Genomic DNA, 27,891 nt, shown 5'->3' on the forward strand with positions numbered 1-27,891 from the left:
ATGTTTGTATTATTAGTAGAAATGGGGTTTCACCATATTAACCAGGCTGGTCTCAAACTCCTGACCTCAAGGGATCCGCCTGCCTCAGCCTCTCAAAGTGCTGGAGTTACAGGTGTGAGCCACCAGATCTGGCCTCATCTATGCATTTTAAGTAAGCAGAAATTGCAGCTCTCTAAATTGTAAGTGAACAGGAGGTTTAGCATTTAGGAAAAGAAACAGAGCAATGGACTCTGGCATGTCTTTAGAGAGCTATTTGAGTTCAACTATGTTTGGTAACAAAACACTAAAAGCCTTACAGACCATTTTAAGTGGGCTATATAGTGTTTTATTTTCCTGTGCTCCACACCAGGAGTGTTGGATGTGACAATGATGAAGCTCTTGTTACTGCCATTTCCCAGGCTTCTGCTGGGGAAAGGATACTAGGTGCTGAGGATAGGTTTGGCAGTGTTTTCTGTGAAAAACTAAGAATGCCAGCTCTCACCAGACTCCCATTATCTTGTCATATTCATGTGATGACCCAAGTCACCCAACCCTCAAAATGAGAGATGATTGGCAACCAGGCTCTGCTCCTCTGCTGATGTGACTTTGTGCTCAGAAAATTCAACATACGCCTCCTGGAAAATCTACACTCAAGGCTCAGTGGAAGGATGTAGCATCTGCTTCCTAACTATGAATAGCTTCTGGTAAAATAAGCATGAGCAAGAAATGTACTGGAATATAACTTGTACACTTGCTGCTTTGTGTTGAAGCCAATCTCAGATGCCATTTCATTAGATAATGTTTTAGTACATCTCACTAAGAGATTAGGATTTTTAAAAAACAAACACACAACACTATTATACACCTAAACAATTAAGAATAATTTACAAATATTTTCTAACATTGTGTCAGTGTTCGCATTTCTGTGGTCGATCAATAAATGAGTTTTTGCAGTTGATTTGTTTGAATCAGGATTCAAACAAGATCAACCCTCTCCACTGGTTGAGCTATCTCTTAGGTATCTTTTATTTCTTTTAATTTTATTTTTATGTGTTACATAACCTTCTTTTTTCCACTGCCATTTATTTACAGAATATGTTCGGTCATTGCTGGGTAAAATTTCCCACATTTCAGATTTGGCTAACTGAATTCTCATGAGGTCATTTAATAAGAACCTTTATCTTATAATTCCTGTAAGCTGGTGATTAGATGTAAAGTTTTTATCAGATTCAGTTTTACTCCATGGGTCTGTAAATTCCTACTGTGCCATACAGAGACACATAAGGTCTGGCTCTTTCTCTTTTTGTGATATTAAGATTAACAATTGGAGACCAGGAATGGTGTCTCACACCTGTAATTATCATTGGTTCAGGATGTTGAGGCAGGAGGATCACTTAAGTCCAGGTGTTCAAAGCTGCAGTGAGCTATGGTCATGCCACTGAACACTGCACTCTTCTAGCCTGGGTAACAGAGTGACACCCTGTCTCCAAAAAGAAAAGATAAAGATCGATCATTTGGTTCAGATGTTAACAGCCTTATTGATGAATATGATTTCATTAGGGCTGTGAAAAACCTGAAGACAATTTTTTAACTCTAAAGTGCTCCGGGTATGGCTAATAAACTAATATCAAAAATAGAAACCTCATAGAGGGAAGCAAGGCAAGCTGAAGCTAGAAATATGGCTAATATTTTAAAAACACATATAACAGGCCATGTGCTAAGTGCTTTGTACACGTATACTTAGAACAGTTTCTGGTGCATTGCAAGGCTAAATAATGATATTACTGTCATTGTTAGTTTGAACAACTTTACTACCTCCCTAAGTCAGCATGGTAATCCAAAGAAGGTGAAGATTCCTCCCTAGACAGAATGACTTGGTTGCTCAAAAGTGAGATACGGGAACTCCTCTCATTTCTGTTTTTGATAACATTGAACCTGGAAAATTTGTGGAATGTTTGGCCATAGGTGCTGCAGAGGAGGGATGGAGGAGTACTGAAAGCTGTAGGTTGGAGAATAACATTGTCAAAAGGAATTTTAGAATGAAGAACTTGTCAATCATTAGACACAGAAGGAACAGCATGAAATGGCAGGATCAGAGGCTGAGAGAGCAAGTTCAGAGCTTTGGTAATGGTAAGCTCAGACCTACAATTCTATGAGTTGTTCTCTATTAGGTGGTCTGAAGAAAGACTGATCCATACCTCACACCACACACTTAGGTTAACCCTAGTGGGTTAAATGTGGAAAATGACATCATGAAAGTACTAGACAGAAGCATGGAGGAATTTTTTTATATCATGGAGGAAAGAAAGCTTTTCTAGTTGTAACACAAAATCCAGAATCCATTAAAAAAAAGACTACTCTGACTCCTAAGAGTCAAGAACTTCAAAATGAAAAAAACAAACAAAACAAAACAAAACACCATAAGCAAAATCAAAAGACAGTTGAGAAACTGGGAAAAAATATTTGCGTCTTATATGACAGATAGGTGCAAATCTTTCTAATATTTAAATATTTCCTAGAATCTTATAAAAAGACCAACCACCCAATATAAAAATAAAGAAAAACATTTCACAAAACCACTACAAAAAGCCTTAAACATGTGAAAAGACATTCAATCTTATTCCTAAGAAGAGAAATGCAGATGCAACTGTAGTAACTGTAATGATATGCAATAATAACATACCATCCATCTCTATTAGATTGGCTGAAAAAAGCAACTGTTGGGTGCAGAAGATGGTACAATCCTTGGAGAGGCCCATTTGGCAATAGTTATCAAAATTACAAATGCATATATTATTTGCGCAGAAATCCTAATTCTGGAATGTATCCCACAGATGCATACCTGTGGGCCCACAAAATAGCAAAGCACTAGACACAATTCAAAGGCCAAAAACACCCTGGCACCCAAGACAGTGAAACACCACATTGCTATTAAGAGACTGTGAAGCTTTCCATGTGCTATTATAGAAACATTGCTGGAGTCAGTGAATACAGGCAAGTGCAGAAAGTATACCTGACATGCCTCCTTTTGGGTAAGAAAGGGAGAAAAAAACCATGTGCTCTTATTTGCATGTATTTGCATAAAAGGGAACAAAAGAAACAGATAAAAACTGTCCTCAGGGAGGACAGGGCAGGGTGTGGGTAAGAAGAAGGCTTCTCGAGGTAGACCTTTTGTACCATGTGGGCCCTTGAATCATGTGACTATCTTACATATTTACAAAAAAATAAAATTGAAAAGTGGCTGGACGTGGTGGTTCACATCTGTAATCCCAGCACTTTGGGAGGCCAAAGCAGGTGGATTACCTGAGGTCAGGAGTTTGAGACCAGCCTGGCCAACATGGCAACACTCTGTCTCTACTAAAAATACAAAAATTAGCCTGGCATGGTAGTGGGCACCTGTAATCCCAGCTACTTGGGAAAGTGAGGCAGGAGAATAGCTTGAACCCGGGAGGTGGAGGTTGCAGTGAACTGAGATTGTGTCACTGCACTCCAGCCTGGACAACAGAGCGAGACTCTGTCTCAAAAAAATAAAAAAAATTTTAAAACACGAATGGTCCTGGGTCTGGAAGGTATACAAGTTGTTCAGGAAGAAGGCTTGTGTACCAGTATGTGTAACAGGAAGGCCCAGCAACAAGGTGCACCCTGCAAAAAGCACTCAATGGGGAACAGTGGCCCATGATTTTGAGGGGGCAATTTAAGAAATGTGTCATGGGAGGGGAAGCACCTGAGCTGGATCTTGGTTTCAACAGGTACTGATTGAGGAGGTGACAGGCAGTGAATAGCAGGAGAAAGAGCTCAGAGGAGCAAAGTCTGGGGTGAGTGTGGGCAGCAGCTGAGAGCACCATGGGCCTGCTGGAGCAGAGGGCAATGGAGAACAAAGATGGTCCTTGGGGTCAGCATTGGCGGCCCCAACTGTCCACGTGGGAGCCTGAACTTTATTCTGTAGGTGGTGGGGTGCCATTAAAGGGTTTTGAGTCCCTTGGAATCCACTGGAGCTGCATTTCTATTTATCTGTTCATGCATTTCCTGTGTGCCTAAGACAATGGGCACTGCTCCAGCTGCTGGGGCACTGAGATGAACACCACTCTGCACCTAGCTTGTAGCTGATGATCTCCTGGGCCGACAGGTTTATAAAAAATGACTAGGGGCCCTGTGCTGAGGGAGGCACTAGAAGTCTGAACCAAGTAACAGGAAACAGATTCAATTCATTTATTTTAGGGGAAGACGGAGGCCTAGGGGAGGCTTCAGGGAATTTGAGATGCTTAAATAAAGATGGTGGATAGTGTGGTAGAGATTTGGGAGGGGAGAAGATGCTGGAGTCAGGAATCCAATTAGCAAAGCAGGTGAATCAAGGCATCTAGGAGAGGTTGCCCTGAGCCGGAATGCAGGGGGTTCCAGCTATAGGAAAAGTACCAGTGAAATAGGACTAACAGGATTAGCGGTGATGGTGGTGAGGTGAGGTCATGGGAAGGTGGTGAGTTGGAAAAGAGGGTGCCAGAGTCACAGCCAGGAGAGGGGCAGAGCTGGGAGAAACAGCCTGTCGGCCTGTAGGGCCCCAAAGGCCTGCGGCATGGGGTGGGAGTACATCTGGTGGATGGAAATGAGAACTGGGGCTCTGGGAAGAGGTGGCAGCTGGGTCCAGGGACGTGATGTTGGGATGCCTGCGAACATGGCTTGAAGCAGCAGATATAGCAGAGGTCCTCCAGAGAGCAACAAGTAAAACTAAAGAGGCTGAGAATAGTTACATTTTAAGGTGCAGGGCTGAAAGGACACGTGAGTGAAGAAGAGAAAAAAAAAATCACAAGATTTGGGAGATCTCAGGGAGATCAGAGCCTAGAGGGCAGTAAGGCAGAAGGTATGGAGGGCAAGGCACGATGCAGAGACCACACCTGGGAAGCCTGGAGCAACTTCTGACCCAGCCAGTGGCAATGGAGAACCCCAGCAAGAGAGGCTGGCTGAGCCAGAGGCGAGGAGAGTGAGGAGGGAAACAGCACTGTCCTTTCCATGGAGCTCAAAAGCGAGAAAAGACGGGACGGTGGGCCAGGTGTCCATGAGAAGCAGGGTCACAGTTTCACAACAGGCTGAAGGCGGGGCTCCCTAAACTTCAGGGATGGCCCCACAGTCTCATGGGAAGCCTGAAGGCTGGACCCAGCCCTTGGCCTTGGGGAAGCCCCAGTTACTAGCAGCTGGGCAGAGACCTAGAAGACGAACAATGGCAGAGAAGTTGGTGTCTGAAAGTCAAAGCTAAAGGAAGCAAATAGAAGTTATCTGCCCACTGTCCTCCCCCACTGATGCCCAGGGGGGCCTTTAACTGGGCTTCTTGACTCCTGCCTTTGCTTCCCTCTGTGGCCCAGCCCCTCAAGACCATCCTTGGAGGGCTGCTGTCATTTCCAGGGGTTGCTCCCAAGACTGAATGTTCTAGGGTGAGAGTACAGAGAGGAAGAACGTTGTGAAAGTGCAGCTCAACTCAGAAGAGATTTTAAAGATGAGGCTTTGCTGCTTTCCAGGGAGAAATATTTAGGAGGCCAGTAGGCTACGGCTTGCAGAAATTCTGCCTTAGTGAATAGCTAAGATCATCTAAAATTAGCCATGGAGGACGCCTGCCCAAGCGCCTTTCCTCTCTTGGCATTCCCGGCTCACAGCTCATCTAGCTTCCTCTTGATTTCTCAGTACTCTCATGGTTAGTCTTGAGAACCATTATCACAATCATGTATTATATGAAAATTGCCATCTATTATAGCCATATAATACTATTATAATAACAATCATTTATTGAGCACTTGCTATGCAGCTGACATTGTACCAAACACCTTATCTTTCTCATCTCATTTAATTGTTGGCTGTCCTCAAAAAATGGGTTTTAATGTGACTTCATTTTCCAGATGGAAAAACTGATATTCAGAGGTTAGATGACTTGCCTGAGCCACAGGATGCAAGTCGGTGAGTCAGAGGGTCTCTTCAGTCTGAAGTCAATGTCCCGCCTTCCGGGACTTGGACCTGTCTCCTTGCGGGACGCCCCCCTCAGTTCAGTAACCACACTTTAACCTGCCTTTTGGGCTCACGCAGGCTCAGTCTCAACCCCCTTTCCTGCTTTCGGTGCCACCACATCCCACACTGCCCAGCGCCTTCCCTGAGCCAAAGTGTTTGCTCTCAAGCTGCTTTCCTGTGACTACCTCTGTGGCCACCTTTGCTTTCCCGGGGAGATCTTTCCTGTCCTTCCTTTGGCCTCTAGGCCTCCGCCCGTCAAAATTCACCCATTCGTCAAGGTCCGTCTGAGACACCAGTTCCTTCCTGAAATGCCCGGTGTTCTTTGGTGCCCATGGCCTCCTCAGTCTCAGAGCTGTGTTTTTTTCCTTGGGTTCTCTCTGCTTACAGTGGGGCCCAAACGATTCCGCACAGCACCCCCTCCTGGTTCCCAGAGGTAAAGGCTCTGCCACTCCCAAATGGGACCTCAACCTGGGTTCCAGATGAGGGCGGCATTTTTTAATGTTTTCTCTTCTGTCCGTCGAATGGACAAAAATTTATATCTTGTGCCATGAAGAGTCTACACTTGTTTTGATATTAAAATAATTTTATTTTCCAAAATCATTAGGTGAGGTTGAGATTTCAGGAAGACGTGCTTTCCTGTGGCTGGCCCTTCTTCCATCCCGCTGCCAAGTAGTAACAGGACAGGCACATCCAAGTTTAGGAAGCAGGTAGCAGAACACAAAGTCCTAAAAAGCAAAAACTACCTCTCACCCTGCGTCACCAGCACGTGTCAACTGTAGAAAGAACGAACTTTGTATTTGCTCAAATGGATTACATGTTAACACCACCTCCTAAAGGGTCTGAAAATCATTTATTTCTCAGTAGATGTAGGTTTTCCTGGTGATCAAAATGACTTGATTAATTTGCTGAATGAAGCTATTTTTTTTAGAGCTGGTATGAGCCCACCAACATAGTTTATGTTCCCAAGTTCTAATCTGTGGGGCCCCTAGGAGGTTCTGTTGCTTTTCCATTTCAGAAATCTACATGTGCTGGAAACAGAGCCAGACCACATTCTTAAATCGCTGCATTTGTCCCAGAGCCCTCACGTCTCCATATTCGTCACCTTTCTCTTGCCTCTCAGATGCTAAAAGCCCTGGTGTTAATCTAACTCTGACGTTGCCCTGCTCCAGATCAGCCTGCCCCCTCCTTGCCCTTGTGGCCCCACAGGCTAAATCATTTCCTTTTGGCAAGAACTCCCACCTCTCAGAATAATTCCTTCTGCCAGGGCAGGAGAGCTGTGGGCTGGCTAGAGCCACCCTGGCTTCTATCCCTGTGTGATTGGGTAGCAATAGTTTTATCTCCATGCCTTTATCTTTGCAGCAAGGAAACTGTCATAACAAACCCACATGGCTGGCATAGCATGGACTGGGCTTCCCGTTAGGCAGCTGCTGTACTGGGAAGGGTTCTCGAGATGGATACTGTGAGGGATGAAGGGCAGGGCTGACCCGGAGAAAATTCCCACCGATGTAGTAGCAAACCAGACCCAAGTTGATCTTCCGTGGAGCTCTCGTGCTGGGATGGCCTCAGAGCTGTTCTCCATTGAGGCTTTTGTACCCCACAGTGAGCGGCCCCCAGGAAGGAGGTGTTTGCTTGGGTGTTAGGGATCTCTTTAGCCTACAGCAATGAGAAGGAGGCCCTGCTTTGAGCCACCAGCCTTGAGGAAATGAGCATCTCAGCGCTGGTGGGGGGATCTGAGCATGCTGGGCAGTGTTCACTACACTACACAGATGCCCAGTCTTATGGTGAACAGAGGCTGTGAGCCCTACAGCACTTCACCACATTCATAAGGACGAATAACTAGGATCTGCTTATCCCAAGAGTATAACATTTTAATAATAGAAGATGTCACTTCACCAAAATCTTAGATGTCAGGCACTTCAGGGAATGGGGAAAGGCTTTAGATGTGGGGAACCCAGGAGCAGCATGAATTCTTTAAAAAATCGTAATTTGGGATAAAAGGAAGAGTCAAGTCTCACTGTTCCTTAGTCAGGAACCCTTGTCACAAGCAGGGGCCTGCTCAGAGAGTCAGTCCCTGAACCCCAAGCCCAGGCTTGATTTGCGAGGGACTGGGCCCGTTCCCTGAGGGAGCTCCTGGTGAAAGAACACGTTCAGAAGGCAAACAAGGAAGGGGAAAAACCACACTCAAGACAAAAAAGCATGAAAGTAAACACAGAAGTAAAAGATATTCTTCTTTCTGACAAAGGAAGAGCTTGATGTTACAGTGGGTTTAGCCAGAACAAGCCGGTGATTCCTGTTTAGTGTAGGGCCCAGCATTTCAAGAGGATCGGACCTCAGGAAGAACCATAGCTCTCCCATGCCACAGGAAAATTGCAGGCCAGCTGTGGATTGCCATCTTCCTCGGCTTCCTGAAACTGGAGAGCATATAGCTGTCACTTACCACCTCCATCACTCATCTTCTATTGGCAATAGACGCTGCTGATCCTGTCTCCCCACGGAGCGTCACTTCAGGGTCTTGAACCCAGCCCTGTGAAGTGCTTTCAGATCAGGGAAGAACGTGGCAAACAAATGGAGACTCAGAAAAATAAGGCTGTTTTCTCCTCGAGACACAATTTAAGATGGCTTGATTTATAAATATTTCTATTGGCAAATCATCCACTGCATGTTCAACAGGTGTCCTATAAAAGAGACACAAATGAAAATGTATTAGTTTTTTTAAAGTATAAAAAAAATAAGCAGGGCATAATGGCTCATACCTATAATCCCAGCACTTTGAGAGGCTGAGGCAGGAGGATTTCTTGAGGCCAGGAGTTCAAGACTGGCCTGGGCAGCATAGCGAGACAAAAAATAAAAAGCAATTAGCCACATGTGGTGGCATGCACCTGTAGTCCTAGCTTCTCAGGAGGCTGAGGTGGGAGGATCGCTTGAGCCTGGGAGGTTGAGGTTATAGTGAGCTGTTTGTGCTACTGCACTTCATCCTGCCTGACAGAGCAAAACCTTGTCTCTATTAAAAAAATAGTATAGAAAAATAGTATAATGAGAATAATGGCCAGTGATTCAGCATCTCCTGTCATCAAGTGTTTTCTGTGGTTAGGTCATTTGGCCCTGGCCAAAACCCTATCCTATAGATGAGCACACTGAGGTCCATGAGATTCATGAGATTGGGTCTCAGGAGATGGAGTCCGGAACCCAGATTTCAGCCTGTGGACTTTTGAGCTAAAAAAAAAATGCCTGGATTTGTCAATACTGTGCTTTTCTGTAGCTAGATGATTTTCTGAGTTTGAGGTGCATATGCATTTTTTTGACCTATAAATACTGAGCCTTAAAGAGAATGTGTAGACCCTCTGTGTGCTTACTTGACAATGAAATACACACACACACGCACACACACACACACACAAGCTCTAATTGTGTCTGGTCATTAATTTCTTCAAGCTTTCTAGCAGCCGAAATACTAGAGCTGCAAAGAGGCTCTGAAGGCACAATGAGAACAGAGGGTCATCAATTAAGTCCCCACTCCCTCTGTAATAAAGGGCAGGTGAGTACAGCCTAAAACGGCAGAGGAAGCCTGACTTTTCAAGCCTGAGTCATAATAAAATGCCATCAAATCTGGCCTAAAGCCATTCGTCCAAATTAAAGTTCTGCTTAATGCCAAGCCCCAGCCAATGCCACAGCTCCTCTTCCACAGTTACCTACACCTCAGTTTAAAGAGAAATTAAGTTGAAAGTGCCTGATTTGCTCTGCCCAAATCAGTTGGCTGACATCGCAAACATGAACACATGCCCCACACATGAAATGACCAGCCCCTTGCAGAACGAACTGGGCTATATGTTGGATTACAAAATTGCATAACAGAGATTAAACCACACAGCATTGGGGCTCACCCAGAAGCGTTATAATGCAAAATGAAATGGACAGTACTGTTATAGGGTACCCATTACAGGGGAGCAAACCTCTTGCCTTGTTGGCCTGTCATGAAGCAATATTCCAAATGTGGAACACTTCCCAGCCTGACGGATATTATTTCAGTTATCCACTTTTCCAATGTTGGAATGCCTAGAAACCTTGTCAAAACTCATTTTCTCAGCATACCCGTTCATAAAATCTACAGTCCTGCACCCTCATTCAGCAGCTGTTACTGCATTTCCTGTAACCCTATAACCCTTAAGTTTCTGGGTGTTGCTGAGAAATACCAAACATTAAATGTCACTTTCAGGACATTTTAGTTTCTGCTATTGCTATTATTAATTTTCATGTACCTTTAAATTATTTTAACATCATCGTATAGTGCAATTTTATTAAAGTAGATGAATATAAAGAATTTTTTACAAGATAGTTAAAAAAAACTGATGAGGTTTCTAAAATATGCATTTCAAGATCTTCTCAAGAGATGTCCATGCAAGATTTTAAAAAATAAACAAGACCCAAAGCCCCTCAATAATTTGCGGATTTGTTCTTTCAGTCTGAATAGTGACTTAGTAACACCATTTTATAGCTAAAAAGAATCTGAAAAACCATTGCATACAACACTGTACTTTTATGTACCTTTTGAGGACATAAAGGTCTACAGTGATGCAGTTACCTCCTGATTTTTTTTGGAACTTGTTTGAAACATGAAATGAGTTTTGTATTTTAGAATATGCATATGCTTACAAAACAATAAAAAGCAAATCAAATAAAGCAGTTTAGATTTTAAATTTACGACCAAGGTAAGGCTAGTGAAAATAAAAAAGAATTTTCTTTTACTTGATGTTTGAGACTTGGAAGCGGATAACTGAGGTGTTCTACCAAGACTGCAAGTCTGGGCCGGGATAAAAGCAACGCTCAGATCTGCAACACAATAGTCCCCTAGCCAGCGTGCAAGTCACCCCCATTCCAGCCTGCATGTCAATGAAATAATGTTAACAACCACACTAGTCGTAAAGATACAAACTAAGCTGAGCCCTTCAGAAGATCCCGTATTTCTTGGATGGCATCAGAAGCTTGAGGGTTATGATTGCCCTGTGACCTTACATATCTACCAATTTAACAGTGTTATTTAACAGTGCTAAGAGTTGAGTTCAACTCCCGCCTCTTCGGACAATGAAATCATTCTGACTCCCTCATTGGGTAGCATTTATGATTCACTGCCACCTCTCCCAAAGTTGATCTGCCAGCCTGAGTGGCTAGGTCACTGACTCTCTACCTCCCCTCATCCCCGCCAGCTTACTGTGCAGTGAAGCTGTACAGATGTTACGCCCAAGCAGCATGCTGGGGTCACCTGTGTGAGGGCAGGAAGACAAAGAAATCTTTAAAGACGACAAACCTTAGGCAACCAACCCAGATCGGGAAGGCAGTGTTCTCCCTTTTCAGCTGTTTCCAGGAGGGGTCAAAGTGACACAGTGTGAAAATACCCAGGAACGCTGTTTTAGACATGAATTTAAATATGTTTTCACGAGCCACTGTAAGGTGTTCACAGAGGTGAGGCCAGTGAGTTGCCAGCCTTTCCTCCGGCATCCAGGAAAACACTTGTGAAGCAAGAAGTATCATGTTATACCTGCCCTTCTCTTCCCAGTTTCCCCTAAAGCAGAGATTCTCAAACTTTAATGCTCATTAGAATCACCAGGGCAGCTCTTAAAAATCCCAGTGCCCAGGCCACAGCCCAGACAAATTCCACCGGAATATCTGGGGATGATGTCCGGGCATCAGGACCTTCTAAGGCTCCCTCCAGTGATTCCAATATGCAGCACCAGTTGAGATTCGTTGTTTCTTAAAAACCCTTTGCAAAAGCAGGACTGGTTGAAGTGGTGACTATTCGACAGCACAAAACCGAACATCGAACATCGACTCTAAACGGCAGTTCAGTCGGCTTGTTGCAGACTGGGAAGAAGCACTCACCCCACGGTGGTGATGCGGGTCTTTTCCTGCATACAATCTGCAGACCCTGCCTAATATTTTCCATGCCAGGCAATGAGATCACAAACTCCAAAACATTAAATCAAAACCGGAGGCATTACGGGTCTTCAATAAAACTTCATAGCCCATACACAAAGGGGAAGGGGAAGAAAATTAAAACCATCACCAAGCTGTGGACATATTATATATATACGTGTGTGTGTGTGTGTGTGTGTGTGTGAGTGTGTGTGTGTGTGTGTGTGAGTGTGTGTGTGTGTGTGTGTGTATGTATGTATGTATATGTAGCAAGCATTGGGATGTCGTAGCAATTAGAGACAAAAATATATAGAACAATAATTAGTTAAAAGTGATTGGCTAGGCAGACAGTAAAAATTATCCATTTGTGCCTTAAAGAAAGCCCATTATAAAAGATACTTGATTTCTGGCAAGGAAAATGATTTATGCTGCGGTGGGTAGAAGCAACAGTGATATACTTATGAGAAATTAAATGAACATGAAGGAGATCCTACTTTGATGAGAATATTCAATTACAGAGGACTTCAAGACTTCTGAGTTGACACAGCCCTGTAACAAAGACTTTATTCCAAAATAGTGGTGTTTCTAAATTGTATGCTGGATATAAAAAATAAAATCTTTAACATCTAATTCTAATCGTAATTTTAATCACGGAAGAAATGCATAACTGAAGAGGGGGGCAGCACTTTGGCTTCACTGTCAGTTTACAGGAAGAGTATCTAGAGACTGTCCACCTGCAGGTGTTAGCGTTCCTTTGTGCAAACCTTCTAACTACCCCATTTTCAGGGCTTGAAGTGTGTGTGTGTGTATGTGTGTGTGTCTGCGGAAGATTGGATAGGACTAATCTTTAATAAGAAGCCAGACAAATCCAGGCAAACAAGGACTGGCTGGACGTTGCCTTTAATCATGATAAAGGGCTGCACTTGGGTTCTTCAGCTTCCTTGCCCATTATTCAGGTTCTATTACCATGTAGGAACAGAATTTCCAAAGCATTGCCCTTGCATTCAAGGGCAACACACTTCAAGCTGGTTCCAATTAGGCTGGGCCAGTGTGGATGTCTCCCACATGTCAATATTTGCAGCTGAGCTAGTCAGATTTACAGGGTTATCCTCTAGACAGCAGGAGACCCTCGCTACTGCTGCCTTTGCGAGTCATCCTGCAGGCATTTACACCACCACCCTTTCAGGTCCCTTCGCAAATGCCATTTCTATGTTTTTTACCCCTGTGGCTATTCTTAGATCTCCCCTTTTCCAAATACCCAGGAGATATGCTCCATGGACATTTCAATTTTCCCAAATATTTCTATTTTAACAGTGATGCTTACACTTAATACTGTCATCTAAACATTTTTGAGTGCTCACTGCAAAGGTGGAATTTCGACCCATGTTTGGAAACTTCTGCAGGCATTCATGTCGATGAAATGAAATTAAATAAGATCTAATTGCAGAGTAGAGGTCATTTTATATGAGGAAATTAAGGCTTATTTGACCTGCTGATTGCCAGGGAAAGGAGAGAGACATACTAGCAATCTGCAGAACTCGATTTGGGGCTAGTGAGGATGTACACCCAAGAAGGGCAAGAATGCCAGATCCTCCTGAAGGCTCTAGAAACCATTTCTTTCTACAAAGGGCACCAACCCTCTGTAGTTTATTTTTATCAGCTAAATGCCACGTTTAAAATGTTTCTACTCCAAAATGAACGTTATTAATGTAGTAGATCCCTGCATTGCAGGGTAGAAAATAACTTAGATCTTCGTTGGCAAGACACAATTCCCCCCTATTTATTTCTAGTGCGGGTTTCACAGCAAATCTGTTTTCTAGTTTGCTGTTTTCTTACATCTCTGAACATTTTTGAGGAGCCCTGGTCTTCCACTGTTTTGTTAATCACACCGAAAATGTTCACCTATTCTTGTTTATTCATTTCATTTTAGGAAAACGAAAAAAGTTTTCCTGCCTTCTCTCACCACGGATTTTTCAAGGACATTATTCGCTGATAGAGGCCAGGGTCAGCGGAACCGGTGCTCCAACTACTCCGGCTGACCTGACTCACTTTCGATAATAAACATTTCCAGGGTGGCGAACATCATGCACGCCTAGGCAAAGAACCAACTTTCAGACCACGTTGGTCAGCAGCAAGCCAAATGAAAATAAGCCGCGGGAATGGGTCCGCGAGGCCAAGCACGTTATTTCTCGCTCTTGGGGGCTCTGTTTTAATGCCAGTTGGCAGGGTCCTCAACAAACCCTTCCATTTAGGGTCTGGAGAGCCTGTGTGTCCCAGTCAGGAGAGGCAGGTTCAGTGCCCAACGCACTCCCCACCTCATCCTTGAGGGTCCACACTGGAGGGAGGACACGCTGACCCCGCGCTCCACGGCAGCGCTCACAGGCGCCGATTCAGAACCCAGTCTTCCTCTCCCCTTCCTCGCCCCCCTCCTGCCACCACCGCAGTCACTCCCGGAGGAGTTTTGTTGCTTTGTTGCACAAGCCAGTTTTTGGTGTGTTAGTTGTTCGCGTTCCCCCCAAGGGTTTGCAGCTCCCCGATCTGGCTCAGCTCTTCTTCCCATAGTTTCTTTGCAGCTAGCTGTTCGCCATTTCTCTTTTCGTCAATTATCTATTATTTTTAAATGTGGTGTGGTGGATTTTTTTTTTTTTTTTTTTTTTTTGAAAAACCGTGGGCATGTGTAGTAGGGGCGTGGTACTATAACCTGACGCATAAATCGCGTTTGTAGCCCGAGCTGTTTTTTTTTTTTTTTTCCAAAAGCAAATTTAAGAAAATTAAGAGACTCAGTTTGACTTTGGTTTTGAACCACAGGACTCATGGCTCAGTGATCTTAAAAACACAGCAAAAGCGAAGGTCCTGAGCCGAGCCAGGACTCACGCGGGAGCAAAAGCGGATCTGTTAAGGCCTGAGGCTAGGACGTCCTGAGGAAGAAGACCCTGGATCCCTGTCCTGCGGCCCCTGCGGGCTGCTGCTGGTGGGTACCAGCGTTCGTCCTTAGTCCTTAGGCCCAAGCCTGGCCAGGGCCCTCGGGGAGTGCCACCTGTGTTTTCTGCCCTCTGCTACTTCCCGCAAGAACCAAAATGCGCACTTGCATGCCCAAGTTGGGCTTCTATCAGCTTTTTAAACTTTTTCCTGGAGACCTTGAAATACCTGCGCCCCGGAGCATCCCGTCCTGTTGCTCGTTTTAACTCCCCGAAACAAACCCACCAAAAGTCAAAGCGACACAGGAGACGTGAAGTAGGGGCTGCTGTAGCTCCAAGAGCGGCCCTGTCACAGAACCCCTGGCTGTTCAGCAGTGTCAACTTTCAGATGCTGAATTCACGACTCAGGTGGCCTGTAGCAAGGGAGTACTCACCAGTAACTCCCTTTGCTGCCAACCCCCAGGCCCCAGAAGGGCAGGGCACTTCTTCGCGCCTTCTTTTTGACTCCCGCTTTCCGTATAGAGCTCGCCTCTCTTTATTTCCCCGCCTTCGGAAAACTGGGCGAAGGCCCAAGGCCGCTAGGTTACCCTCAAATCCATCCTCTGCCCGGGTAGGAGTGTAGCCCCAGGCAGAGGAGTTTTGCCCCAGGTTCCTGAGTGCGCCCTCAGCTAACCGGCTCCCGCGACCGTGGAAGCGGCACATTGTTGCCCTCTGCGCCCAGAGCAAGCTGAAATACGGTGCCAAACCCAGCCAAACAAAAAAGCAGAATCCGCGAGTTCTTTACCTCTGTGCGCTCAGAGCTGGCTAGAAGCTGTCCCCGGGCCGTGGAGAGGGCTAAGCTGCCTCCCTGGGACGTGCGAGAGACGTTTCTTTTCTTTCTGCAATCTCACCTTAGGGCCACCTCTCCCCAGCCTAGCCTGCCGCTCGGGAACCCGCGGAGCCCGGCCGGGGGACGACAGGGGGCGACAAACTGTAAGGTTTTCTATCTGCCCGACCGTGCAGAAGGCTGCAGCTAGGGCTGTGTGGTTCCGATCGCTCACGGCTGGCTGCGGGAAAGGGGCCGGGACTGAGTCGAGGGCCCGCTGACTCTGCTACCCCAGAGAACCACCCCCTCTCAGCGTGCGCAATCCCCAAACTCACTCCTCTACAGTCTCCCCCAGCCACCCGCGGACTTCCCGGGGACGGTGGGGTGTGTGTGGGGGGTTTGTCCTGAGCTGCGACTCCGTAACACTTTTCCAAGCTCTCCAGCCGAGGTGGAGTGGACGTTTTCCTGAAGGGGTAGTTGGGTGAACCAGCCGGCATCACGACCAGCTTCATTTCCTCTAATTTGAGTGAGCCTGTTGATTCCTCATCTACAGCGGGAAGAAGTGGCTTCAGCTGCTTTTCCGGATCACCGGTATGCGCTGGATTGAGGCAGGGATGTTGCGTTTCTTTATCTCAGAGACTCGAAGGTTTGGAAATCAACCTTTCTTGGTATCTCGCGCCCGACGAAAGTCTAGATTAGAAGCTAGCAGATTCCGCAATATCTGGAGAGCACTGGGCAGGGTGCGTCCCCACTCCCTGCACCCCGCACTCCCAGCCCGGAATACTGTGCGTGCTTAGTCCTCTCTCGGGTGCCTTCGCGGAACTCCTGGCTTAGGCGTGCCCACCTTAATCCAAATCCAAACCATTCGCTTTACCAGTTCCATATTCCAAACCTGCGCTGTCGTGGACACTTCCCGCCCTCACTCTCACACTCGCCGGCCAGTGCACTGAACCTCAAACCTCCTGCAGGTCTCCACGACCTCCCAGAGGCTGCCAGAACCAGAGACTGTACTGTATTCATGCCGCCGGAGAGGAAGAGTTCACTTCTTTTAAACCTGGTTTTTCTTTTCTCAGGGGTAATTGTTGCCTGTGGCCCCGGCCCCAGCCCCAGCCCACCCCCCCACCCCCGGACACCGTGTGCTTTCTCTAGAGAGCCCAGGATTTATGATTCAGGCTCTCCTAACAGATACATTTAGACAGGTGGATTAGGAGCTGGGATGCTGTCTGGCCCCGCAGCGGAGGGAAACGGGTCAGGGCCTCCGCAGCCATGGCTCTCCAGGCTGCGCTGATCGGGTCCATGTGCGCCTCAGCCAGGGTCACGGCGCTGGCGCCATACTCAACTCTGAGCAGCTCAGGAGAGCTAGACCCTTAGGCTGGGCAGGAGGTGGGGAAAGGGGGTTCTCGCTTCTCTAGGAGCGCTAAGTCTCAGAAACCTTGTCTGTTCCCGCTCTCTCCCCTATGCCCTCTTCCTTGTCCAGTACATTCAGCCCAATTCCTTTGGTGCTTACTGGCCACAACCTCAGAATTCTCAGTTCCTGATCCCCTCAAATGAGTTCAGGTTCAAAACCTCAGCGCCTTGGCCCTCCCCTCATGGCTCTGGGGCACGGTTAGCTGCACAGGTTGGGGAGTTCAGAACTGTTTTGGTGCAGGGTAGAAACAGAGAAATGGGTTGATGTTCAATCTCAGGGGCAAAGAATTCAGGGCTGAGTAAAACCTCATTTAAATGAAGGAGAAAAGATAATTCTGTAGTTTAACAGAGACTTCCCGAAGCTGCAGGTGCAGGGAGAAAGACCTGGCCAGTCCACCTGGGATAGAGTGGTGAGGGATTCCAACATCAGGGAGAAAAGAACTTGTCCTTCAGACCTAGAGCTGGAACTATGCAGTTGGTCTCCCGCCGGTCTCGCTAGGGGTCTGGAGGGCGCCGGATCTCTGAGCCTGGTAGCAGCAGGCGAATCCTTTTGCCTCCTGCCCCTGTATCACCTCTTGGAGAGGAATGAGTTCTGGTGGCTGGGCCTGGCTGTAGGAGACAGGATCTGGACTGTACCCCTCTCGCGTCGCCAAAATCACCCCCACTATTTCAAGAGTGGTTGGCTATAAACATTGTGAAAATTTCCTGAGAGAACGATTGAGAACCTGGCCAGGAATGGGACATGCAGGAATCAGTTTCACGGCACACCGCCTTGTACCTTCCTGCCAGGCGCCCTGCACAGCGCTGGACGCTCACCTTGACACCCCCAGCCAGCTGGGGTACTGATCCCACTCTTCCCCAGCCGTTACCCAGGGAGTGGGGAGGTAGAGGCAGCCACACCCTAAACACCTTGCCACGATCAACTTTTATTCTCTGTCTTATTATTAATGGTGGTGGAAATAAAACTAAAATCCAAATGAAAACCAGTACTAGTACTAACACACTCATCAATTGGAGATGACTTCTCCATCATTCGTAAAGCCAGAGGAAGGAGGGGGCTGCAAGGGGCTCGGAGCAGTGGAAGGTCCCAGGCCCAGCTGGGCTTGGAAAGTGTGTGTGTGTGTGTGTGTGTGTGTGTGTGTGTGTGTGTAGAAGGGTGGGTGGGGAGGGGGTGGAGAAAGGCCGAGGGGGGAAGACAGAAGGAGGGGGTAGGGTTTCAGGGCGGGGAGGGGGGCGCCGGGGCTCAGTGACGGGAACCAATGAGCTGCCAACTCGCGCGTCTCCGGCGTGACTGCCGAGATTGACGTGGAGGACACGTCAAATTGATTCCCACACGCTGCAGCCTCCCGGTCAGACGAATTTCTCCCAATCGGATGAAGTTCAATCTGGGCCTGGGGTCGCGGGCGTGGAGAGTGTCCTGGGAGAGGGTGGCAGCGGCGGCGGCAGGCCCTGGAGCGGGCGGCGGCGCGCTAGGCGGCCGCACTCAGCGCCTCTCCAGCCCGCGGCCGGGCCGCCGCGGCTCTCGGCTCTCGCGCGCCCTCCCTCTATGCCTCTCCAGCGGCGGCGGCGGCGCCCGAGCTCTCCCGGACTGCGCCGGGCCCAGCCCGGGCCACCCCGGCGCCAGGCAGCTGGCTGGCCCGCGCGCTATGGGTAAGGGGCGGGCGACAGGCAGGGCGCGGGAGGGCAGATGAGGTGGGTCGGGTCCCCGCGCCTCCCTTTCCTCTCCTCCGCTTTCCCTGGGCGACCCAGTCCTGGGTCCTGGATGAGCTCTGTTCTCCTCGGGTCCCCAGCCTTTAGGGGGCAGTTTGAGCTAGTCTGGGAAGGGAGTGTTCCAAGTAGACGCGTTAGAAGTTCGAAAGGGCACGGAGGGCTACAACGCGCCGTGCTCCACTCAGCGGCTCCTCCACGCCCTCGCCCATTCGGAGGCGGACCCAGGCAGTTTGCCCTTGGACTCCAAGTTGTCTGGGGACCCACAGGTCACCTTTGGAAGTGCGCCTGGGTGCAGTCCCTCGCCCCGCGTGGGGACCGTTGGCTAACCCGCCGGGTGTTTTCTCCCCTTCCTGCTCACTTTTCTCGGGCGCATCCGTAGAGCAGACCTACGGCGAGGTGAACCAGCTGGGCGGTGTGTTCGTCAATGGCCGCCCCCTGCCCAACGCCATCCGCTTGCGCATTGTGGAGCTGGCGCAGCTCGGCATCCGACCCTGTGACATCAGTCGGCAGCTCCGCGTATCCCACGGCTGCGTGAGCAAGATCCTGGCTCGCTACAACGAGACGGGCTCCATCCTGCCTGGGGCCATTGGGGGCAGTAAACCCCGAGTCACCACTCCCAACGTGGTCAAGCACATCCGGGACTACAAGCAGGGAGACCCTGGCATCTTTGCCTGGGAGATCCGAGACCGGCTGCTGGCCGACGGCGTCTGTGACAAGTACAATGTGCCCTCGGTGAGCTCCATCAGCCGCATCCTGCGCAACAAGATCGGCAGCCTGGCGCAGCCTGGACCGTACGAGGCAAGTAAGCAGCCGCCGTCGCAGCCTACGCTGCCCTACAACCACATCTACCAGTACCCCTACCCCAGTCCCGTGTCACCCACGGGCACCAAGATGGGCAGCCACCCTGGGGTCCCGGGCACGGCGGGCCACGTCAGCATCCCGCGCTCATGGCCCTCGGCACACTCGGTGAGCAACATCCTGGGCATCCGGACGTTTATGGAGCAAACAGGTCAGTCGTGGCGGCCTCCGTAGCCTTCTATTAAGGGGCAGAACCTGGGGTGGGCAGGCTTGCAGGAGAGGACTCACACTCACTCTCCTCTCGGGACCAGTTCTGGCTCAGGGGAGGGCTCCACACTGGCCAGGGAGGCTGGGGTCCTTCTGTAAGAGACCTCGGACATCTTGAACTTTTTATGACAAATATGGAAAATATTTCCCAAATGGAAGAGCAATTGCCGACCACAAATTTGGAGGCCTGAAGTTGCGCTTTTTCATTCTTGCAAAAAGTATGCAAACTCCTAATGCTAGATCTAAGAAAAAAAACCCACTCAGGCAATTCTGAGACCCTTTCTTTAGCTCTCAGAATCCTTCAGGATTTCCCAAGGGTTCTGCCCCCACTCCCAGGCCCAGCGGTTCTTCTGAGCTAAAGGAAAAGGGGTCTTGTGGTCGGTTGAGTGACCGACATCTTGAAGACCCTGTGGCTTTGCAGGTCCTGGAGTTTGGGGTGATGGCTGCTGGGGCTGCAGCCACCCTCACAAGGTTTGCCCTTTCCCTGCACTTATAACTCAACAAGCTGTTGGTCAAGTGGGTGACAAGGAAGATGGGGAAGGTGGGGAGGCTTGGAACAACCTTGATGCCTGGCTGGGAAAGAATCCGGCCAGAATCCAGTCTGGATTTCCTTGCAAGGTCCCCAGCTGCCAGCAGCTGGCCAGAGAATGGCATAATCAATCCTAGGTGAGCAGACTCAGGAGGAAGGTAAGGAGCAAAATTCATGGTAGCCCAGGAGGAAAGCGCAGTGGCTGGACATAAACTGTGAATGCTCAGCTCCAGCAGCAGCGGCGCTTCTGTGGCCTTGCGCTGGATTTGTATCTCCTGGTAGCTCTGACCCAGTCCGAGCAGCACGTTGAGACCAAAGCTTCCCATGGCATGGCAGTGGGCATCTGGTGGGGAGGCAAGCCTGCACACAGATCTGGAGCTTTCCTTTGGTTCCAGGCACACACAAGGGCCTGGAGAGCAGCTGAGTGCTTCCATCTGACTCCTGAGGGCCACAAGATTGACGGTTCTTTTGGGAAACCCTGGGCATTTCCAGCGGCAGTTCTGTAGAAGCAGCTCCCTGCACTTCAGATGCTTGTGCAGATGTTGAGACATCCATGCAATTTTCATGAGGTTGCACAGATTTGAACTTGGAAATTTCTGGGAGCCGTGTGTGCACAATGCAGCGCCCGCTTTGGTCAAGTCTGTCCATCCCTTGACCCAGCAGCAGCCTCCCGTTGGTGGGAAATTGGTTGAAGGCCAGGAGGAGGGGGCAGCAGGCCTGGCTGCCTTTCCTCTGCCCCGCCAGGAGTGGTGAACATCCTAGTCCCTGCCGCCCTCTGCCTCCTGGCCGAGTGTCAGGCCATCTACAGGTGTTGTGGGACCCCTGGCCGCGCCTTCAGATACAAGCTGGGTGGTTGGCCACATGTATGCCCAGGTCAGATTCGGAGGTACCTTCTAATCCGTGCTGTGTTCCCTGCAGGGGCTCTGGCTGGGAGCGAAGGCGCCACTTACTCTCCCAAGATGGAAGACTGGGCCAGCGTGAACCGCCCGGCCTTCCCGACCACCCCCGCAGTGAATGGACTGGAGAAACCTGCTTTAGAGGCAGATATTAAATACACTCAGGTAACCAAGAGGCAGGTGAGGGAGGTGATCTTAAGTAGAGAAGCAGAAGGTTTGGGGAAGTGGGGAAAAAGAGGGAGAAAGAAAGAAAAGGCAAAATTCTTCCAGGCAGGCAGATGGTTGCATTTGGCGGCCCGGCCAGAAAGCGTCTTCTCGAGGTATATTTCTGTTCTGTCCTTAAGCGCTCTAGTTTGGGGGAGTCTGACTTTCGACGGGTTGACTGGCCTGTGCCAAGATACTTTTGCTAAAAATGCTGGAACTCCAGACCACAGATCAAGGACCTTTTTTCTCTAAGTCCCAATGTGAATACCATGACCCCTTCGAATTGTTATTTGTAACAATTTGAGTGAATTCTTAGAAATCGCTTTGCCAAAGAGTCCTTACTAGGAAATTTAGAGGCCAGGTCTCACGTGGAGTTAACGAATGGGGTTGGGAGTGAGTGCGGGGCGTGGGGAGAGGGGAATGAGAACCCCCATCTCAGTGAAGGCGTGCGTGCGCTAGAGAAGGCTGGATTTTCTGCTGCTTGCTGACCGTCCCTTTCTATACCCACAGTCGGCTTCCACCCTCTCGGCCGTGGGCGGCTTCCTCCCCGCCTGCGCCTACCCGCCCTCCAACCAGCACGGCGTGTACAGCGCCCCAGGCGGCGGCTACCTCGCCCCGGGCCCGCCGTGGCCGCCGGCGCAGGGCCCTCCTCTGGCGCCCCCCGGAGCCGGTGTAGCCGTGCACGGCGGGGAACTCGCGGCAGCTATGACCTTCAAGCATCCCAGCCGTGAAGGTGAGGAGCGCAGGGAGGGGGTCAGATGGATGCCGGAAGGGTTAGGAAGGGTACTGGGAGGGGTGTGAGCCTGGGAAAAGGGAAAGCAATGGGGAAGAGGTGGGTCCTGGGCAGAAACCCTTCCTCTGGGTTAGCCGTGGAGCCTGTGGCTTCTTGGAGCGGATTAGTTCTGACAGGTGTCCCTGTAAAGGTACCCGAGGTTGAGAGAGGCTGGCCCCAAGACTGTCCCCTGGGAGTTCTTCTGGCACACAGGACTCCTGGGTTTGGATCCAGTTCTGACACCTTCGAGCAAATTCCTCCTTCTCCGAGTTTCTCCATCTAGAAACTCGTCTAGCAGGCACCCTCCAGGCTCACCTTCCTGTGGACCTGTCTTGACACCTGAGCCCGTTCGATGAGATTGCTTGCTAGCGGCCCTGACCTCAATCCTAGGACCCTTTCTGTCTCTGCCCCACTGCCCATCTGTTTCTTCCAGATTCCTTACAGAAAAGAAAAGGGCCCTTGGATTCTTTTTCTTAAATACACACTGTGGGGAAGTGGAGGACATGTGAACCAGTGTCCTTTACTCCAGGCTCAGGAGCTTCCTGTGGTTGGGGGTCTCTCTTTCTGTGGAAAATATGGCTGGGCGTCTTGTCTCCTTTTCTGCTTCCTCCTCTTCCTCCTCTTCCATAAGTCCACCTCCTGAAAAGTCACGGAACAGATTTTAGGTATTTCATTGACAGCAGTGTGAGAAGCATCTCTTCACACTGCCCAGGAGGGTTCCAGTTTTTCCTTTAACTTAGGAAAAGCTCTCCAGCCCTTGAGTCTTCACTTTCTTTGTTGTTAAAAGGGATGACTTGATTTGCTAATTTCAAACTTGACGGGTCTCAGGCTCTGAGCAATAGAAATTTGCAACTTCAACCAACCTGGGAGAGGAAAGGGTCACCCCCGGGCGTCTCAGTCCCAGCATAGAAAGGGACTAAGCACAAACCTGGGGGACAGCGTGGTGTTCCCAGATTATTAAAAGATTTTTACTAGCTCCTTTGCCTCCACCTACCCAGGACTGGGAGAGAGGTGAATGTAGTGGCAGGTGGCAGTGGGCAGGCAGGGGACTGGAGGGGCATCCTCCTTGGTGCTGCCCCTCAAAAAGTGCTTTTTCCAAGTAGTCTTGAGCACAGGAGGGTGTGCTCTGGGGATTGGGTATGGGGGAGAGTGGGGGGCAGGAAGGAAATTAAGAGGCCATCCACAACAGTGAAATGGAGGAAGAGAAATACTTTAGAAAAAGTGTTTTCCACCTTTCCTAGAGCACAGATCTACTGGGATATGAGGACAATGTTCACTTGCCTGGTTATAGACAAATCCAAGTAAAGAAAAGTTATAAAAATTGAGAATTAGAGCTCTTTTAAACTTTAAATTTAATTTAAATAATAGGATACTATCACTTGCTCATTTATAGAAAAATCTAAATGAAGGAAATGTTAAAAGTTGAGAGTCAGAACTATAAGCTTTACTTTTAAGGACAGCCAAGGGGTCGCAGATGAGCGCTTCACTCATCTTCCGCCTGCAATCAACTTGTTTTCTCAACAACTGAGGTTATCTGTTGAAATCAAAATCAAAATGGAATGGACCATATTACACAAATCACTTAAATAAGCAGGTTCTTTTGAATTAAAAAAGTATAACCACAGATTTGAAATATTTCCCTGGGTTCATCCTAAGGAGAAGGAAGACTTAGAAAAAAGACCCACAGTCTTCAGAGGAATGCATTTGTTTTCCAATAGAGCCACTTTGCCCTGGAGGCTTTTTAAACTCTACATTAGACACAAATTATGAAGTGCAGGTAACAACCTGAAGGTAACGCACACAGTTTCTACTTGTAAACTACCTCTCATTAATTTGAGGTGGAAGTGGTGGGGAAGCTGATTTCAACATTTAGCCTCACTGATGATTGATTTTCTTTAGAAGACACTTTCCTTTTCAGAAATACAGAGCCATTGAATGGTGCTGGCATTTAAGTCCTTTTTTTACCATTTTATTGGCTTTCTATTATGTAATATCCCACCTGTTTTCAAAAACTACATCAATAGTTTGTTACTCGAGTTATTAAATTAACTTAATTTTGTGGTCCTCCAAGTTCTTTAAAGTTTCTAATAAAGGATAATCAGATAACTCGGGAACACTATTAACGATTGCTCAAGCTGGCGTGCAATTATTTGTGTTCAAACAGGAATACAAAAATAATTATTCATTATCTATCTATTTCTACAGCCTGAGAATTACATACATACTTGGGTTATGGGTTTTTACCCCTCACTGGTAGAACAGCTGACTTCAAAGATCTATCTCCCCAACACAACTGATCTTTGAAAAGACAAATAAATAAATAAATAAGAATCACTGCCTTTTATTTTCTGATCAGTTCCTAAGAAATTAATATTTTCAAACAAACTTGTCCCGCAGGACAATTTACTATCACTAATTGTTCAATTCATAAGAATAGTAAGAGTAGCTTTTACAGAATTTCTTTTCAGTAAGAAAAAATTCTTCAGTGTAGTGAAAAGCAATTTAATACAATGAATGCTCAGTAAAAACAAATATCTTTGATCACCTAACACATACGTAGAACACACACACAGTGATATATACAACACAGTGATATATATATATCAATATGTCCTCCAAATTAGCACAAATGAACATTTTAACAGTTACCCTAAGTGAAGCTTAATCAAATGTCAAATTGAAAATTTAACATTTAATTAAATGTTAATTGATTAATTGTGTTATCTAATTAATGCTATAATTATTTTTTTTTCTTATTTCTTAAAAGGTACTGAGTCTGGGTTTCCTATTATGTAGGCAAAAAGTATGATTTACAGTTTTCGCCCCCTGAAAGGAAACTTTAATTTTTGGGAATTGAGAAGGATAGGAAAAGTTTCACTGAATCTTCACTTGGTGAGGCTGACATTGTAGAAATCTCCACCCACATCCAAATGTCTTTTCACAGCCAGGCACAACCATCTCCCCTTCTCCAACCTTAGGTGACAGACACCACCAGATGTTCTCCAAGACAACTGGTATTTACAGGGCATTTTCAGGGACCCTCGAAAACTCAGGGTTTTAAATCCCTCCCCGTGGAGCTCTGGAATAACTAAAGGTTTGGAAATCAAATCTATAAGATATTGCATACGCACAAAGAAAATGCATTGCTGATGTTTTTAAAGATAACTTGCAGCTTTGCTCCAGCTACCTCTGCCTGGAGATTAGTTCTTGGAGGATCCTAAAAGTGAACTTTGTTAGGGAGCACTAGGGCGCTGGCATTGTCACACCTGGCAGCCGGCAACCTCAGCCTCTTTTGATCCAGCCCCGGGGGATCCCTTGCCAGACCCGGTCCTCCCCTCAACAGTGGTCCCAAAGTGCCCTGCAATCGCAACTGAATATTTATGAAATGTCTCTCCCCATTCTTAGCCCCTCAGTTAGATGAGCCTGACCGAGGCTCTAGCCGCAGAGTGCCCAGACATATCCACCCACATAGCCCCATGTCCTATGGAGGGAATGGAGGGCAGGAGTGACCCTGTGAGGAAGAACGGCTTGGACAGGGCTAAAAACACAGCAGGATTCGCCCCCGTAGGGTGGGATGCAATCACCCTGGGTGTTTATTTTTCATGGGTTCAGTTTCTTGCTTGTCTCTAAGGTAACCATCCCTTGGCTGAGAAACCTCCTTCTCCTCAGATGTTTTCTAAACAGGTCCTCACTTTGAAGTGTGTGTCCAGGGTAGAAAGAAAAGGTCTGAATACTTGTTGGCTGGGCGGCCATAACTGTGTTTAGGAAAAAGCGCGGAGAGCCAGGGAAGAGTAGAGGGGCCATTGTGTCCTGGGAAGGTCTTTAGACCTCTTTAAAACCTCAACGAAACCGTGTGTGTGTGTGTGTGTGTGTGTATGTGTGTGTGTGTGTGTGTGTGTTGCACAGAGGTGGTTGGCTCAGCTCCGCGCCGCCACAGCAAGTTGCGCCTGAGGCTGAGGCGAGAGAAGTCGTAGGAGAAAAAAAAAATCCAGAGTTCCCCTCATTCCAAATCGAGGCGCTCCAAGCTCCCCCTTTAAAAGAGGACTTGGGGGAAAAAAGAAAGTGGAAAATGGACCCCTTTAGGCATAAACAAACTGTGGATCCTGGTGTAGGAGAAGCAGAGTGGACCAAGGTTGGGTAAGGAAAAACAGGCTTGAGCAATCGTGGCGTCACTTTCTGGCTTCCAGTAGCGTAACTTGGGCCCCTTCCCAAACCCCTAAATAATAGAGTAAGGCGCAGAATACCGCCCGATCTGGCAAGCCCGCTGTCACTTAATCCGGAGGCCCCCAGGCCCCAGGACGCGCTGTGCCCACAGTGGTGAGCGCATCTGGATCCCCGAATCTCGAGGGCACAACGAAGTCTGCCGCTCACTTTAAGAGCAACTGCCTCCTACCTCGGAGGAATCCAGGCCGCTCCAGGGAACTCTTTGATGGCCCATATCCCGCACGATTTCCCCCTGCCCACAGCCAGCTCCGAGCCGCGGGTGTCAGCGGACTCAAAGCATTGACTTCCCCTCGCACCTTTGCGCTCGCCTCGGGTTTGGAGAGGGTGAGGGTCTGCAGGAGGGGCCGTGCGAGGTTAGCGTTCAGCTTCCTTCCGCGGAAGTTTCCATCAGACCTGGAAACCTTCCCAGCCCTCTGCACCCTTCACTTCTTTTACTGAGCGGGTGGTGAGGGGGTTGGAGGGCAACGGGAATTGCACCTGGCCAGCGGTCAGTGCTCGCAGATGGCCTTGCGAGGAGCCCCGCTTGCCAAAGCTCTCCTTGCAAGTCTCTCCCTAAGCGGGAGAGGGAGGGCCGGCCGCCCACGGACGCTTGGAGTCTCTGGAGAGCGGAGTTTCTGCTTCCCTCTCCAGAGCCTTCGAGGGTTGAGCGCGCACGACCTGGCTCTGCGGGCGTCCAGAGTCCGCGCGTCCCCAGCCCTGCGCAGCGCTGGGCAGTGATCCGACGCCCCTGTGCTTCCTCCCGCAGTGGCCGACAGGAAGCCTCCCAGCCCGGGCACCAAGGCCCCGAACGCCCTCAGTAGCTTACACGGACTGCCCATCCCGGCCTCGACCTCCTAGGGGCAGCTCTCCCCGGACCCCAGCCTGGAGGGAGCGGCAGGCGGACCCGGGCGCACAGGTGTTCGCGGCGGCCCCGGCAAGCGGCGCGGGCAGGACCCGAGGACAGGCGGAGCAGGAACCGGCGCAGGCCCGCGGGGGGACGCCTTGCCAGCCCCCAGGCCCAGCCCTGCCTCTGGCCGGACCCACCACACTTCCTTTATTGGCCTGGGTTTTAGGCTTCGCTGAACTTTGGCTTTAGACTGTTGCACCCTCCTCACAGTCCTCGCTCTGGCGTGGCCTCCCTCGCTCTGCCAGCCTCAAGTTTCTGGTCCGTCTCGGTCTTGCCTCCCTCTTTCCTTCCCTTCTCTTTCTTTCTCGCTCTCCCTCTCTTCTTTTTCTCTTTTCCTTCTTCCCTCCCTTCCCGCCGGCCTTTCCCGACCTTCCGTCGCTCCCTCAGCCCTTCCACTCTCTTTTCCTTCCTTCGACCTCCGCTCCAGTCCCGCTCCCCGCTCCTCCCCCTTCTCCTCTGTCTTCCTCTCTATATGCTCTCAATGCTCGCAGCCTTTTTTCTTGGCCCATCCCCGTCGTGTTCGTTCTTTCTTCCTTCTTTCTTTCTTTCTTTCTTTCTTTCTTTCTTTCTTTCTTTCTTTCTTTCTTTCTTTCTTTTCTTT

General features: G+C 48.7%; 1 protein-coding gene and 1 long non-coding RNA gene across 2 annotated transcripts; one reads left to right on the forward strand and one right to left on the reverse strand.

The window, feature by feature from the left end:
* Positions 1 to 8,175: 8,175 nt before the first annotated feature.
* Positions 8,176 to 15,957, reverse strand: LOC116530151. Its single transcript, XR_004259854.1, has 2 exons — positions 15,577 to 15,957; positions 8,176 to 8,642 (listed from the first exon to the last, which is right to left on the reverse strand). It is a non-coding gene; the product is annotated as an uncharacterized LOC116530151 (long non-coding RNA).
* Positions 15,958 to 17,746: 1,789 nt separating this feature from the next.
* On the forward strand, positions 17,747 to 24,908 carry PAX1 (paired box 1). Its single transcript, XM_032248213.1, has 6 exons — positions 17,747 to 17,843; positions 18,563 to 18,654; positions 18,853 to 19,723; positions 21,227 to 21,369; positions 21,919 to 22,141; positions 24,386 to 24,908. The coding sequence occupies exons 1-6, from the start codon at positions 17,747 to 17,749 to the stop codon at positions 24,388 to 24,390; spliced, it is 1,431 nt and encodes a 476-aa protein (XP_032104104.1). The 3' UTR covers positions 24,391 to 24,908.
* The last annotated feature ends 2,983 nt before the right edge of the window (positions 24,909 to 27,891 follow it).

This window comes from Sapajus apella, unplaced genomic scaffold (assembly GCF_009761245.1).
Source record: "Sapajus apella isolate SASKATOON/1434 unplaced genomic scaffold, GSC_monkey_1.0 scaffold65, whole genome shotgun sequence".
In the NCBI taxonomy this organism is placed as follows: domain Eukaryota; kingdom Metazoa; phylum Chordata; class Mammalia; order Primates; family Cebidae; genus Sapajus; species Sapajus apella.

Coding starts and splice junctions, on each gene's coding strand:
- PAX1 (XM_032248213.1), top strand. CDS start 17,747: ATGCAGGAATCAGTTTCACGGCACACCGCCTTGTACCTTCCTGCCAGG. Junction 17,844..18,562: donor GACACCCCCAGCCAGCTGGG/GTACTGATCCCA, acceptor ATGCCTCTCCAG/CGGCGGCGGCGGCGCCCGAG. Junction 19,724..21,226: donor GACGTTTATGGAGCAAACAG/GTCAGTCGTGGC, acceptor TGTTCCCTGCAG/GGGCTCTGGCTGGGAGCGAA.